Source organism: Odocoileus virginianus, chromosome 18, assembly GCF_023699985.2.
Source record: "Odocoileus virginianus isolate 20LAN1187 ecotype Illinois chromosome 18, Ovbor_1.2, whole genome shotgun sequence".
NCBI classification, from domain to species: Eukaryota; Metazoa; Chordata; class Mammalia; order Artiodactyla; family Cervidae; genus Odocoileus; species Odocoileus virginianus.
The window spans coordinates 55,673,873-55,689,868 of record NC_069691.1 but is presented as its reverse complement, the minus strand read 5'-3'; the positions used below and the strand labels follow the sequence as shown (position 1 = coordinate 55,689,868).

At 40.5% G+C, this 15,996-nt stretch overlaps 1 protein-coding gene across 15 annotated transcripts in view; it reads right to left on the bottom strand.

Moving 5' to 3' along the window:
* Positions 1–15,996, bottom strand: part of ELAVL2 (ELAV like RNA binding protein 2) — a 169,248-nt gene that overhangs the window by 4,801 nt on the left and 148,451 nt on the right. For all 15 annotated transcript variants that reach the window (XM_070480734.1, XM_070480735.1, XM_070480727.1 and 12 more), the window contains 2 exons: positions 9,182–9,335; positions 5,558–5,783 (listed from right to left, as the gene is read on the bottom strand). In XM_070480734.1, the coding sequence (XP_070336835.1) occupies positions 5,558–5,783; positions 9,182–9,335 (380 nt within the window). The remainder of the gene's footprint in view (positions 1–5,557; positions 5,784–9,181; positions 9,336–15,996) is intronic.

Sequence of the window (15,996 nt, the reverse complement as noted above, 5' to 3'; positions counted from 1 at the left end):
AGGCTGCTAACAGCATCCTTAATTATGTAATCCAGAGTAAGAACTATTAGGAAGGCAGGCTGGGGGGCCTGTCTGCACATACAAGGGAAAAGAGGTGGGAGGGTTTTGTTTGGTCAAAGATGCCACATCTTTGTACTCCAAAATAAAGGCCACAAATACCAGAAATAGAGATGCAAACAAAATTACCAACCATAAAGTAATGATACAGATAATTTCATAAAAATGCTGGAACGACCAGTCCAGAGTGCATTTGGCATGTGACGCCTGTAGAATGGAACAGCTTACTGCAGCCTCCTTCCAAAGCACTCAATGACCCGGAAGCAGACACCAAAGCAGAGTCACGTCATGTCTGCACATTAACGTGCACTCTCTGTCACCACCAGCTACGACACCAGCCCAAAGTCCAGCGACAGGAAACTCCCAAGTGAGTTCTCAGTACTTTCAAGACAGGGCAGAAACCAGAACTGCACTAGAAGTGAACTCCATGCATTGAAGGGAGAGATCTCGTCTGTCACTCTCCACGCCGGGATTCCCCAGGCAGGAGACTTCTCTACTAGGATATCTGAGGACTCCCTCAATGGGCCTCGTATTTGCCCTGCCTGTGAAACCCGGTAAGACACCATGATCCTGACCACCGATATCTTTGCTCAATATCCATTTTAGGAAAAAGTCAGTCCTGTGGAATTCAAGGCAAGTTACTTAACTCTCTCTCTCTCCCTTGCTCTTCTTGACCCCCCTCCCTCCTCTCCCGTCAACAAGGAGAGCTGGGAGGAAGACCACAGCTGAGAATCAGAACCCCAGCAATGCTGAAAAGCCCTGCCTGCACGCAGCTGGGCCTGGTGGCCTTCCCTGCTCTCAGCAGCCCCACGGGGGCTGGAAGAAGGCCGTGTGAGCTCCCCTGGGCCCGCAGGCACCCCGAGTCCTGCAGCAGCTAGAACACTGTCAACCAGGTGGTTAGCTGAGACACAAGGGCCACTATTGCTCTCCAGAATCATCTATTTCTCCGGGGTCTGTCCAGAGTTCAGAGACAGCCACCTTTTGTAATATGCTCTTTTAATGACTGAAACCAATTTTTAAGGGAGACTAAGTTAGTGGCCTCTGGAATGTCCCAGGGGAACGTGCCTGATGATGAACAGCAGTGTGGCCAATAATATTAAAGAGTCCATTAAAAATACACTCTTCATCTTAAAACAATCTTTATTCCTACTGAACCAACACATTGCACCCAACAGCCTCATCAGTCCCAGGCATCACATACTTTCCTGAGGGACAACTTGGCGGTCCTCAAAGGGACAGGGACACAACCACCTATTCTGCAGCGTGGACACAATCCACTCACAAATAACATGCTAAGTGGATTTGAAGGGTTAGACTGGGAAACACTGCTGTAACCACAACAACCCTCAAAGGAGAGGTAGATTACGAGATTCCTGCAAATATCAATATCATCATCACCGTCATAATCTGAGTGAGGGTGACACCTGTAAGGAAAGCTGGAGTAAATAAGAAAAGGGAGAGCTGATTATTCCTCCTGCTCCTAGGATAAGTTACACTGAGGTTAGACAAAATAATCAAACATGTCTCACATGAAGTCAGTCAAGAAATGTTAAATGATCAAGACCATAATTCTATGACTCTTGCTTCAAAGGTGTATTATTTAATATTTACTAATTGCATACGTGGAAAATGAGTCAGCCTGATACTTAGCAAAACACTGATACATTGTTTATTTCATCCTTCTCTTTATTATGTTTAACGTTTATGAATTAATGAATGTACTAGCACAAGCCCCCATGTGCATATAGTTTATGATGTATCAGACTATATGTGGGCAATATTTTGAATAGAAACATATTCCCATTTCAAAGCTAGATATTTATAAGTAGAGAATAAAAAGAAGATATGTGCCTAGTTTCCAAGAAATTCAGCTGACAGACTATGCTAGGATCTACATGCAGGTAAAGGGAAATGTCAATCCAAGTCAGAAACAAAAAAATATAAACAGATTGTTAATGGGTTAAGAAAACAAAACTCTGAACTCTACAAATAGTGGCTCTCAAAACCTCTCTAAAGATCACCAACCAAGACTGCTTTTAAGTTAGCCCACAAAAAGATCATCAATTCATGTCCTTATCTAATTCCTCCAAAAGAGAAAAAAATTATTCAGGAGGACTGACACCAGTTTTTCCCCAAAGAAGCTGTGATAGTGCAAGCAGCACATGCCTTAAATGAATCTCAAGTGCTGACTTAGAAGCTCCTTTAAAAATGCATAAAGGCTTCTAGAAGCAGGCACACAGGTCATTAGACTAGATCACATTTAATAAAATTAAGGCTGCTCCACAAGAAGAGAGATGAAAAAAACTTTGGCTGGAAGTTTAATTCAGATACCATACCCCAGGAATATACTTAAGGGACTCACAGTAGCCATCCAAATAAATAAGGCTGGTCTTATTCTGAAAACTGCAGTCAATTAGGTAAGCATATTAGATCAGCAGTGCTCATGTTAAAATAATTTTCTAATTATTCATACAGGTTGACTGAGCCATAAACACCATAAGTCCACTTTTAAACTCAACCCTTACTATATAGATTTTAATTTTTTTGCCTTAAAAGATATGGTACATTTCATAAATATTAAAAAACATCCCTGACTATTAATATTTAGAACTTGTATTCTCCAGTCTCTCTCAACTACCGAGATACTATGATAACAGAAAAACACAGTGCAAAATTTTTTAAGTGTTGGCAAGAAGGTGACAAACCCAAGGCTAAGAGCATTAAAACACAGATACGAGGAACAAAAGATCTAAGTAATGAACTAGGCCTGAACTACAGCAGAGCGACATACCAACAAAGCAAGCCGGTCCCTCATTCAAGGGTGTTTATGAGATGAAAGAAGATTCGACCTTAATTCAACAGAGGAAGGGGGGGAAAAAATCAAGGCAATAACAGACCAGGTTCAGAGATATTAAAGAAAAACAGCCAAACACACATCAGGCTAAACTTGAACCCTAGGAATAGAAGCTCTCAATTTCCTCTAACACTGAATCTAGACCAAATGCCTTCACTGAGCTCAAAGACTAGTTCATAATTTATTATCTGAAGATGGATATGAGAAGAATGGGAAGTCAGGTGACAGAGACAAGAGTTAGGAATCTGAAAGGACAATAAACATCTTTCCCATTTTCTGAAACCATGTTTCCCTTAAAATTTACAGACAAGTCTCATTCCCTTTCCCCAAAATTAGTTTTTAATAGGAGACAAGGAAAGGAAGAATCTCTACATTAATTACAGATGGAACTAAATGATAAAAGCACAGAATGGGCAAGTTTTTTAAAATATTAAATCTGACTATCAGAACAACCTGTAAAGCTTTATCCAATATAAAACATTTTTTAATTAAAAAAAACAACAACACATCACATGTATGGAGGGGGATAGATCAAAGTGAGAACAGATAAAATAGTTAGACAACCTAATATCTGAGTCACCTACAAAAGCCTTGCCATTTCAATAATCAGGCATTCTCCTGAAGATACTATCATTTCAGTCCTCTTGCCCAGCCTTTCTTAAAACTCAATCTTGACTTTAAGAGCATAGTTTTACTCAATAACTACAATAAAACAAAAACCAGAGCTTAAATTAGGAAACACCAAAAATAACAATTTAAACGCATGGAGCATTCTTCTAACATCAATCATGTGGTATTTTCAGTGTTAAAATCAACCAGTAAGTTTCAAAGAACTCTCTTGTACCTAAGATCAAAATTCCTTACTGGGCCTCAAAGAGCTCTGGGGTTAATTGGATAGGCTGCCCAAGAAAAATCTCTAAAATTCCTTCATTCATGTCTGTGCTAAATTAAAAAAAAAAAGTTTACTCACTTAAGATGCCACAGAAGAAACCTACAAGCAGAGCTAAGAAACGACTCTGCGAAATTTCTTTCTCCACAAGGGCGGCTCCACCCATCTCTTCCTCCAGCCCAATCACTACTACCAACCACCACAGACAAAAGTGGCACTGTTTCCTTTCTGCCAATGCCTTCTGACCATGCAAAGCTGAAGCAGAGTGAAGTGATCGCCAGGCTCAGTCAACCGGATACCAAGTCATCCAGTTCCAGATGAAGCCTCCAGATGAAAAGTACAACATTTCCTCCCAAAGCAAAAGCCACCTCAAGTAAGAACTGAACATGTTTACAGAAAACTTCCCTTTCACCCCTCAGGTGACATACTGAGGTTTAAAGAAGACATCTGACTGATTTTTATCTTTATTCTCTTCAGCATTCTAAATACCCGAGCACAAAAAATAGAAAAAGAAAGGAAAAAAAAAATGCACATGATATAAACTAGAAAATATAAATCTTTGTTTATTAAGTTAAATTTGTGATTATATTTTTGTCCCAGCAAGGAAATAATGCACTTCTGATAAAGAACAAAAAAATACTAGCATGGAGGTTAGATGGCATTATGGCTGCAGTATACCATATGGCCAAAAAAGGATCTTAAAAATGCTCCAGAAAATAAAAGCTACTTATGTATCTCTGCTCTGTTTAACATCTAGAAGTCACCATTCTCCTCACATGCATATTAAGGATTTTTTTTTTTAAAATAACTAGATTTGGTTGGTTCCCCAGTATTAGAATAAAATTTGAAAAATTAGAATATTTAACTTGTCTATGAGATAGAATATCTTCTCTGGGCTAAAAATGCATGGTCATTCCATGGACTATAGAGGTTAGAAAACTACCACCCACAGGCCAAATCCAGACTGCCATCTGTTTCTCTATAGCCCAAGAGCTAAGAATGGTTTTTACATTTTTAAAGAGTTGTTTTATTTTTTTAAAAAGACATGCATCAGATACTGTGGCCACAAAGCCTAAAATATTTACTATCTGGGCCTTTACAGGGATTTGCCAACCTCTAAACTGCAAAGATTAAAAACTTAAAAAGGGAAGATGGATATATTTATAAAAGCATAATGTAATCACATAAGTTATATATCCTTAGTTGTGAACATATAATAAAACCAAGTAATTGAATGAGCTTGACCTAAAAAATTAAAACACAAGGAAAAGGCCTTCTAAAGTAAAAAACTAAATGAGGGAAATCAGAAGCAATGAAAACAGTTACAAAGACCCCCACTATTCTGCAGGTCAGGGTTTCTCCGCCTCAGCACCACTGACGTTTGGGACCAGATAGCCCTCTGGTGTAGGGGGGCTTTACTGCACACTGCAGGATGATGGGCAGCACCCGTGGCCTCCACCCACGAGATGCCAGTCATCCCCACCCAACTGATGCCAACCATCAGTGTCTCCAGACACTGTCAGCACCCCCAGAGGAGCAAAACTATTTCCGATTGAGAACCACTGCCCGCCGCAGGTTACTGTACTTTTGTCCCCACCTTGGATAACCCACAAGACACTAAACCCCAAGTAGGCTTTCCCTGTGTCCATAAGAAAAAGAAAGAAAACAACGACCGTGAGAGCAAGCCGGAGATCCTCTCTTACAAGTGCTGGACAGCGCCCCTGAGTGCGCTGGTGTGAGCAGTAAACCGGACTTACCTAAAGCGCTGCGCCTGCTGGGCTAGCGGGCCTGGGTACCTTCTGTTTGGAGACTGGTACAGCTGGGAAAGGATGGCCTGATTGGTTTTTTGGCTTGGATTATTAGCGAACTTCACAGTGATTGGCTCTGTGGCACCAGGAGGTTTCTGGCCATTTAGGCCTTTGATAGCTTCTTCTGCCTCAATCCGCTTGTCAAATCGAATAAACCCTACACCCCTTGATATGCCTAAGGTAGATGTGGGTAAGGATTTGGGAAAGAGGGAGTGGAAGGAGACAGGAGGGAGAGAAGAAAGGATACATTAATTTTCCCTTCTCAAGAACATGTTTTCACCCACATGTAACATCTGCCACAAAAATCACACCAGGAGAAAAGCTTCACCTTTACTTAGTAGCAATCCAGTCTAGCATTACAATTTTGTATTTTTTAAATACATGAAATGCATTAATTAAATTAATGCACTTTAAAGTCCATTACCACATGCTACCAGTAAGCCAGGAAGAAGAAGAAAGCGCACAAGTATGTCCACGTTTCTTTCCCCACCTTCTTCTCTCCCTCTCGTGCATTCTTTAATAATGTCAACCGTATGACTGACTTGTACTTTTCAAATTAAGCTACTGGACAAACAATTCAGAAAAGGAGGGCAGAGGAGCGCTTGCTCTTGCAACAAGGAGAAGAGAACCAAGCCTTTGCTAAAAATGCTATAAAGCTATGCTAAAAATATATGCACAGGGGTAGAAAAACATATTTCAGCTACACTTTTAAATAATAAAATTCTACTTAATTATACAGGCTACTGACCCTTTGAGAAATGCCTGAAGAGGCATTTCTGGTTCCCTGAAGCTCCCCCACTGCTTTTAACTGCCTCTTTTCTATTAGAGAAATAATATTATATGGGAGTAAAAGAGTGAAAAGAGGAGGTAAGAGTAAAAATAAACAAGACAGAAGTAAAGCCTCAAAGCTTGCTTTCTTTGACAGCATTACTTCTGACTACAGAATGCTATTCCCTGGCTCACGCTTTCCCCACCTTAAGAGACAAGAAGGGGGGAAGCAGAAGGATGGCCAAGTACCTGCCCAGCTTTTGAGAAATGGCAGCAAGAAACCCAACTCATTCCATTTAATTAGCTTAACAGACTATTTGGGGTGGCCAGAGCTGGCCATCATGGGATCAGCAGTTGCAGGGAAAGACTTTCCTGGCAAAACAAATCAGTAGCAGCAGTACTGACTTGGGACTAGCAGCAGGAAAAGCCTAGATAATTCAGAGTATGTGACTGAGGAAGAGTGAGAAGCAATTAAGAAAGAAAGGCTAAGAAAAAGCATTAGACCATTATGATTTATAGGAACCTTAAAAAAGAATAAAGGTCTGCTTGCTTTATAATCAATACTGTGTAAGTCAAAAGGCTCAGAATTTTATTTTAAGGTAGGTAAGGCATTTTCCCCCCATATGCACTTATCTCAGCCCCTATCACTTCACCTTCCCTATTTTTAAGCTATTACCTGCTGCATGCACATTATTAACACCTGATGGCTGTATAACAAATAACAAAATTGCAGGATTTTTTCATTTTAGGTAAAGTGGACAATTTCATACTGAAAGTCTTAAGTGTAAAGATGAAATGGTGAAATGACACCAAATCTATCCTTTCCATTATCTATTAAGCATGAACAACCCCTAAAACTTGATTATTCCATAAGTAAAGCCTTAGATGAGCAGTGAAACAGCCTCAGTTTAGGATGAGTCACCTAAACTTATGGTCCTCAAACCTGAGCATGCATCAGAACAGCCCAAAGGGCTTGGTAAAATGCCCACTCTAAGAGTTTTATTCACTAGATTTGGGGGCCCAAGCCAGCATTTCTAACAAGGTTCCAGGAGGGTGCTTTGCTGCAGGTGCAGAACCACACTTGAGAAACACTGACTCATTCAGGAGGTGCCTGCATAGTCTTCCTGTGAGCCCACACCCTCGGGATGGACCTGCAACTGAGAAATGGCTTTCTGCATCACAGGTGAAACTGACTTTTGATTCAAGTCCTCACTAAGAATGAATGAATTAAAAAGCATGAATACAAACAAAAGGCCCTTTTATTTTGCTCTAAACAAATATATTTGCATTGTTAGGCCTGGACTTCTATTCAACCCCATTTGCCATCTGTGTGTATAATACACCATGATAGAATGTATGAAAATCATGAAACATAGCTAAGAAGACCATGTTTTTTTGGGGTTTTTTTTTTTTTTTTTTCCATTTATTTTTATTAGTTGGAGGCTAATTACTTTACATCATTACAGTAGTTTTTGTCATACATTGAAATGAATTAGCCATGGATTTACATGTATTCCCCATCCCAGTCCCCCCTCCCACCTCCCTCTCCACCTGGATCCCTCTGGGTCTTCCCAGTGCACCAGGCCCGAGCACTTAAGACCATGTTTTTATATACCCTCACTGGACTAATTCTCTCCATACAGTAAAATCTACAGGCCCCACTCCCAAGCATATGGATGATGGTAGATACCACTATACTCAGAACTCAGAAGTATGATGTTCAGACTCTGTAAGAAGCTAATGAACAGCACAGAGGAACATAACAAAGGATGCTTCTGATTAAATTCAGATCAACTAAATTGATCATCACTTGCAGAATTTAAAAAACTGGCCTGATTGTATTCTGTGGTCCATCATTTCTTAACAAATATAATCACACATTATAATGCACAACTATTTCCACTGGTACTTTAATTATGAGAGACAGAAGAGGAGAGAAAAAGACAACAGGGATAGTGAAGGAGGGAAGGACAAAAAGAATCATACAGAAAAGAGAAAAACCTATTTTCTTAAAAAAAAAAAAAAAAAAAGACTACTCACAAAATCTTAAAGTGCCTGCTTTAGTATATGGCACTACAGGTGATTTTTTCCCCCCTCCTTAGCATGCTTCCTTAATTTTAATATGTTTTAGAAAGAATACTGCTTTTATAATAGAAAAATGTGCCTCTATTTTTAAGATCCATAATCAAATCTCTACTGCTAGTTTTTCTTTAAGTGAAAGCTTTAGCAGAAGAGCTCCCTTCAACACAAAATTTTTAATAAACATATTGTTCTTATTTTGGTTTGGTTAAAAGTAATATGAGATTAAAATCAATTTCTAACACTTAAAATTTCAAACTCTTATGCATGCCTATGCAACACAGCATGGACCTGAGAAAGTCTTAATCGCAATTACTAGTGTAGATGTAGTGTAATTCTCCCTTAGAGAATTAGCAGCGTTAAACTATGTTTTTCACAAACTTAAGACTGTTACTTAATGCTTCATAAGGAGGTTGGGAGCTTTTTTCATGCAGCAGCTTAGAAATGAAGATTATTAATTTGTAATAATTATTTGCAATAACTTATATGCAATAATTATTATAAACCACAAAACAGGCTCCAAACCTGCACCTTTGGGGAGGAAATGACTCAAGCTTGCTCACTACACTATCTATGCTTACCCATGCATCTCTATGAACAATCCTAGCAGAAAACTGCATTTTCTGGCCCATATATATACCTTTGATGCATCTAGAGGCAAGACTTGGGTATGAGAAGGCAGACTATTTCACCATCTGCCAGTCAGAGCAGAGGCTGTCTACTTACCAGTGACCTGGTCAACAAGAATACGAGAAGTAATAATGCGTCCATATTGTGAAAAAAGTTGCTCCAACTCCTTCTGGGTCATTGTTTTTGGAAGTCCACTGACGTATAAATTAGCATCTCTGATGGAAGCTGAACTTGGGCGAGCATAGGAAACCTGGAAAAGAATAGCGAAATGTACATGCACACTCAGTGACCTTCCTTCCGAAATTCGAAAACTGCCTCAAGTTAGCTTTTCCATAAGGAGCATACAGCAAAATATTCAAGCATGTCCAGTATGAACTGTTTCACTCCTTCCTGGAGAAACTCTTGACAAGTGAGAAACACCATTCCCCTGGGCAAAGAGAAGAGCATATCTACCCCAGGTCTGTAAATGTTCAAAGCTGGCCAGTGGTGCACACAGCAGAGTAGGACTCCTGGTAATAAGCTGTCCTCCAGGGGGCCAATCTGCTCAACTAGGCATTTAGGCTCAACTGAATGGTCACGCTTACGGATTCTAAATTCATCTGACACATCTGTGTGACCCGTTTTGGGGCCTCCCACTTCAGTCGGGGTGGGGGGATGGTACACACTTTCTAAACAATATGCCCTTTTCTGAAATTATTTAGCAATTTCAATTAAACACTGTATTATTTAATAAACACATTGTAAATAAACATCTTGAAGCAGATTATCATGATAAAAAAAATAGCTATCATCCTTAAATTCTCAGATGTATGAATGGACTGTATCTCCTGTCATCCTTGTCTATTGTCTTGTCCACAAATCTTTTTAATCTTTATTAAAAAGGTCTTAAGTCCATCTATTGATTTATTGACTTCACATGCCCTTTCAAAAGGCTTCCCACCTTTGAGATAGAGTATCTAAACTTCTAGCAAAATGAAGACAGAATAAGTTCATGTGTATGTATCATCAGCACACCTTACAGACACGCCAGGAGTGAAGGAGTTAGAGCTGCGCCTCTCATCACTGCATCCTCATCAACTTGGCACATCGCACATGCTAGAGTATCTGCTGAGTAAAGCCAATCTAGTACCCCACTGGTCCCACAATCTGTTGTGGATCCACAACAGTTCACAAAGCACAGAGCAGTCAAGGAAGAGTTCAAGTCACTTAGATCTTGCCAAATTGTGATCGATACCTCTTTGCCTATAATGTCTCTTTGCCAATTTTAAGTCAGCTCTGAGTCTCTTGTGCTATTTTGACCCCATTTCCTTTAGTTTAATAGTAAGCTCTTCTAGACTAACTACAAGGACAGAAACTTTACAGCATACCCCATTTGCCAGACCACTGACAAAAATGGCCAAATGAGTCTAGCTCTGGGTTTCATCTGGTGGAGTACCATGACAGGTCAACTTCTGCCTGTTGATTATAACCATTAGTATCCATCTTTGGGCTTTCATGGTGACTTGGACAGTAAAAAAAATTTGCCTGCAATGCAGGAAGCTCAGGTTCAATCCCTAGGTCAGGGAGATCCCCTGGAGAAGGGAACGAGGGAATGGCTACCTACTTCAGTATTCTTGCCTGGAGAATTCCATGGACAAAGGAGTCTGGGAGGCTACAGTCCATGGGGTTGCATAGAGTCAGACACTACTGAGCACATCTATTACACTTCTTTACTATCTTGGTCACCAGGGAAGCCCCAATATATAAATGATCACCATAGGTAATCTATATTATTCCTTGGAAGAATCAGTGTTAGTCACTTAAGTCATGTCCGACTCAGGGATTCAACCATTTCTGTCAATGGTCTGGCAAATGGGGTATGCTGTAAATAATCAAATAATCTCTAATCCACATAAAATTCTGTTAGCACAGAGCCTAAAAACCCAGGTGACTATACTATAAATATTCACCTCTAAATACATCTAAGAACGCAGGTAAAGACCTAGACCATTAAAGTGGAGGGTAACCTGAGTCCCTTACTGTGCTCCATAATAATTTACTCATGCAGTGACATTCACTGCTTTGAGCATTTCAGAGGAGTGTGGGTGGAGTGTTTTAAAAGTTATCCTAAAATATATTTAGGAAAACGGGTTTATATTTAGTGCTTATGTAAAAGCTTTGAAAACATACTTGGGTCAGTTATGTTATCTACATTTTTTTTTCCTTTCATTGTCTGGTCTTCAGTTCACACTGCTACTTTAATTCCAACCTATACTGACTACATTTTCTTATCCTCTGTATTCTCAATGCTCTGGCATTTATGGCGGCCTTGATCCAGGAGAGACCTCTCTTCCCAGGAATAGTTGATTCTAGAGAGCAAACAATTCCCCTGGGAGGTATCTTTGATATACAAACCAGAGGCCACAGCCCATCTCCTTTATCAAATCCTAAGACCAAGCCAATATTCCTCCCACTCTGAATCAGCCTAGGGCCAGGTACCAGACAATCAAGTGGAAAGTCAAAGTGCCAGTCACTCAGTCCTGTCCCACTCTCTGTAACCCTGCGGACAGCAGCCTGCCAGGCCACCCTGTCCATGGGATCTCCCAGAATACTGGAGTGGGTGGCCATTCCCTTCGCCAGGGGATCTTCCCGACGCAGGCACTGAACCCTGGTTTCCTGCACTGCAGCCGGATTCCTCACCGTTTGAGCCGCTAGGGAAGCCCTACCACTCCTAGAGCCCAGAGCCATCCAGAGCATTTCAAATTCTCCAGTGCAAACCCACCCAGTCTACCCGTCCTGCCTTGTCCTCAGCTCTCCACCAGGACCCCAAAAAGGCTGCAGGCCACGCTCTGCCCTCTCCCCTCTGCCTCCTGGCCATCTCTGGGGCCTGCCCATGTGACCCTGCATGGCATGTTCTGCCTCCTCTTTCTGAAGATCTTAAAATATAAGCTTTCTCCTTCATAACAATCATTTATGTATGTCTTACCTGATTACCCAGGTGCATTTTCAGAATACAGCTATACTAATAAGGCTCCAACTCTCAATAAAAACTCTCAATAAAAAACCATCTCAACACTGTTTTTCACTGACTTTGCCAAAGAATTGGTTCCTATCACCACAGGCAGGACGCGGGTGACTCGATCATACAGAAACTCATGTTAGCAACAGTATTTCCATTTAACTTACACTTTAGGGGCTTATGGGACTTCACCATTTGCAAAGCATTTTCAGATACAGTATTTTGTGCCTCACAACAACCCTGTGAGGTAGGGAGGGCATATATCAGTATCTTAAAGCTGGTGAAACAGATACAGAAAAGGTAAGTAACATTGCTAAAGTTATACATAGGTGTTGAACTCTAGATTAAAATTCTGATCTTCTAAACCCTTGTCCGGGGGGTTCATCTTTCTTTTCTTTCTTTTCTATCTCTTTGCCTTCTCATACTGCATGGTGACTGCAGCCATGAAATCAAAAGACGCTTGCTCCCTGGAAGAAAAGGTATGACCAACATAGATAGCATATTAAAAAGCAGAGACATTACTTTGCTAACAAAGGTCTGTCTAGTCAAAGCTATGGTTTTTCCAGTAGTCATGTATGGATGTGACAGTTGGACTATAAAGAGAGCTGAGCGCCAAAGAATTGATGCTTTTGAACTGTGGTGTTGGAGAAGACTCTTGAGAGTCCCTTGGACTGCAAGGAGTCAATCCTAAAGGAAATCAGTCGTAAATATTCATTGAAAGGACAGATGATGAAGCTGAAACTCCAATACTTTGACCACCTGATGTGAAGAACTGACTCATGTGAAAAGACCCTGATGCTGGGAAAGTTTGAAGGTGGGAGGAGAAGGGGACGAAAGAGGATGAGATGGTTGGATGGCATCACCGACTCTATGGACATGAGTTTGAGTAAACTCTGGGAGCTGGTGATGGACAGGGAGGCCTGGTGTGCTGCAGTCCATGGGGCCGCAAAGAGTTGGACACAACTGAGCGACTGAACTGAACTGAACCCTCTGTCCTTATCTCCTTGTCCAGTTTTCTTGCCATGAAACCACATAATAGTAACCAGCTTATCAGTGCATTTGTCCTGAAAATTTGAAAAATTAAATGAATCTTAACTGTTTCTTAAATATATACACAGTGAAACTGAGGACAGACAGCAGAAAAAGCACACAAATTACAGTTGTGTCAAAAGTTATTTTATTTCATTTTTTCATTAATATTTTTCTACAGCAATTTTTCCCAAGAAAGGATGAGTGGCCACTAATTATGATTAACTGACAAAATATCCATACATAATTACGACTCTGAAATGGGTTTTATTACTTTCTAATTTTTTGAATGCCATCAAATGAGCCATGTACCACCACCTCACCCCCAACCACTTCCAAGAAATAAAGATGAAGGAAAGGCAACAGCTCTGCTCCCAAACCAATGTGCTACCTCTCCCCCTTTATTCAATAAACAAACATGCTTACTATTTCCTTTGATTTAAAATAAACCCCTTCCCCTGCTTTACTGAGGATTCTCCTAGCAGCAAAATCCTCCATTCCAGGAAAGGGAAAATATTTCTTCCTCTCCTTCCACCTCAAAGGATTAGAAACAGAAAATGCATTTAGACCAAGGTATGATGCTATGCAAGTGCTGCACTCAACATGCCAGCAAATTTGGAAAACTCAGCAGTGGCCACAGGACTGGAAAAGGTCAGTTTTCACTCCAATTCCAAAGAAAGGCAATGCCAAAGAATGCTCAAACTACCGAACAATTGCACTCATCTCACACGCTAGTAAAGTAATGCTCAAAATTCTCCAAGCCAGGCTTCAACAGTACGTGAACCATGAACTTCCAGATGTCTGAGCTGGATTTAGAAAAGGCAGAAAACCAGAGATCAAATGGCCAACATCTGATGAATCATCAAAAAAGCAAGAGAGCTCCAGAAAAATATCTACTTCAGCTTTATTGACTACGCCAAAGACTTTGACTGTATGGATCACAACAAACTATGGAAAATTTTTGAAGAGATGGGAATACCAGACCACCTGACTTGCCTCCTGAGAAATCTGTATGCAGGTCAGGAAGCAATGGTTAGAACCAGATATGGAAAAACAGACTGGCCCTAAATCAGGAAAGGAGTAGGTCAAGGCTGTATATTGTCACCCTGCTTATTTAACTTATATGCAGAGTACATCATGAGAAATGCTGGGCTGCAGGAAGCACAAGCTGGAATCAAAATTGCTGGGAGAAATAACAATAACCTCAGATATGCAGATGACACCATCCTTATGGTAGAAAGTGAAGAAGAACTAAAGGGCCTCTTGATAAAAGTGAAAGAGGAGAGAGAAAAAGTTGGCTTAAAACTCAACATTCAGAAAACTAAGATCATGGCATCTGCTCCCATCACTTCATGGCAAATAGATGGGGAAACAGTGGAAACAGTGACAGACTTTATTTTTGGGGCTCCAAAATCACTGCAGATGGCAACTGCAGCCGTGAACTTAAAAGATGCTTACTCCTTGGAAGGAAAGTTATGACCGACCTAGACAGCATATTAAAAAGCAGAGACATTACTTTTGCCAACAAAGGTCCATCTAGTCAAAGCTATGGTTTTTCCGGTGGTCATGTATGGATGTGAGAGTTGGGCGATAAAGAAAGCTGAGTGCTAAACAATTGATACTTTTGAAATGTGGTGTTGGAAGAGACTCTTGAGAGTTCCTTAGACAGCAAGCAGATCCAACTAGTCCATCCTAAGGATACTGGTTCTGAACATTCATTGGAAGACTGATGCTGAAGCTGAAACTCCAATATTTTGGCCACCTCATGCGAAGAACTGACTCATCTGAAAAGACTCCGATTCAGGGAAAGATTGAAGGCAGGAGGAGAAGGGGACAACAGAGGATGTGTCGGTTGGATGGCATCACTGACTCAATGGACATGAGTTTGGGTAAACTCTGGGAGTTGGCGACGGACAGGGAGGCCTGGCGTGCTGCAGTCCATGGGGTCGCAGTCGGACACGACTGAGCGACTGAACTGAGGAAGAAGAGTTGCAATGAATGGGGTAAGGACTTGTACTCTGGAGATTCAAATCAGTTTCTAGACCAACTTTTCTATCCAACAATTATCAGCAATTCTTTTTTTTCAATCAGCAATTCTTGATTCTGATTTTTCTATAGATTTGGAGCTCAAACTGGTGCCCTGCTTTAATTTTTACCTAGAGAACGACTCTAGGGCTATCTGAAACTTCAAGTTGTTAAGTCTGTCTTGTGGTTCTTCAAGACTAAAATAACACTCCATGGAGAAGACCGGTTGAGATGGTTTTGTTTTATGGCTATTTCTGTATTAGAAATACTTCGATAGGATGAACCTCCAGCATATGTTCCAGGAGGGTCAAAACAGCTTCTTCCTTCACCAAATGCAAGGTGTTCTCCAATCTGCAATCACTGGATTAAGAGATAGGTTTGGGGTTTTACATTTCACTGCCATTTAAAGAGGTGAATATTTAATGCCTGAGGAGCAAGGTTATGAAATGTCAAAACTACTAAGTGAAGGATCTAATTTAAGATGCAGCCAGAGAGTCTGCAATTTAAATATTTAAAGATGATACAGAAAGTACAACACTGAAAACCAATCTACTCCAAAGATAGCATTTTATATCTCAGGTTTATTCTGGAATTCCTCACAAGAGTACAAGTGATATTATAAACAAAGACAAGCAATGCGGAAATTACTTGAAGGGAAAGGAAGGGAGACAGAAGTACCAGGCAATAAATGCTCTAGTCAATGGCTTCTCAAGCTGTTCTTCACAAAAGAGACCTGACTGGACAAAACAAGAGATAAAAATAGATTTATCAAAGTAATCAGGTCCTGAAAATGGAATAGTTTGAGACACAGCATATTCCTTGTAATTAAAAACTCATTTCTTCATCAGTATGCACAGTC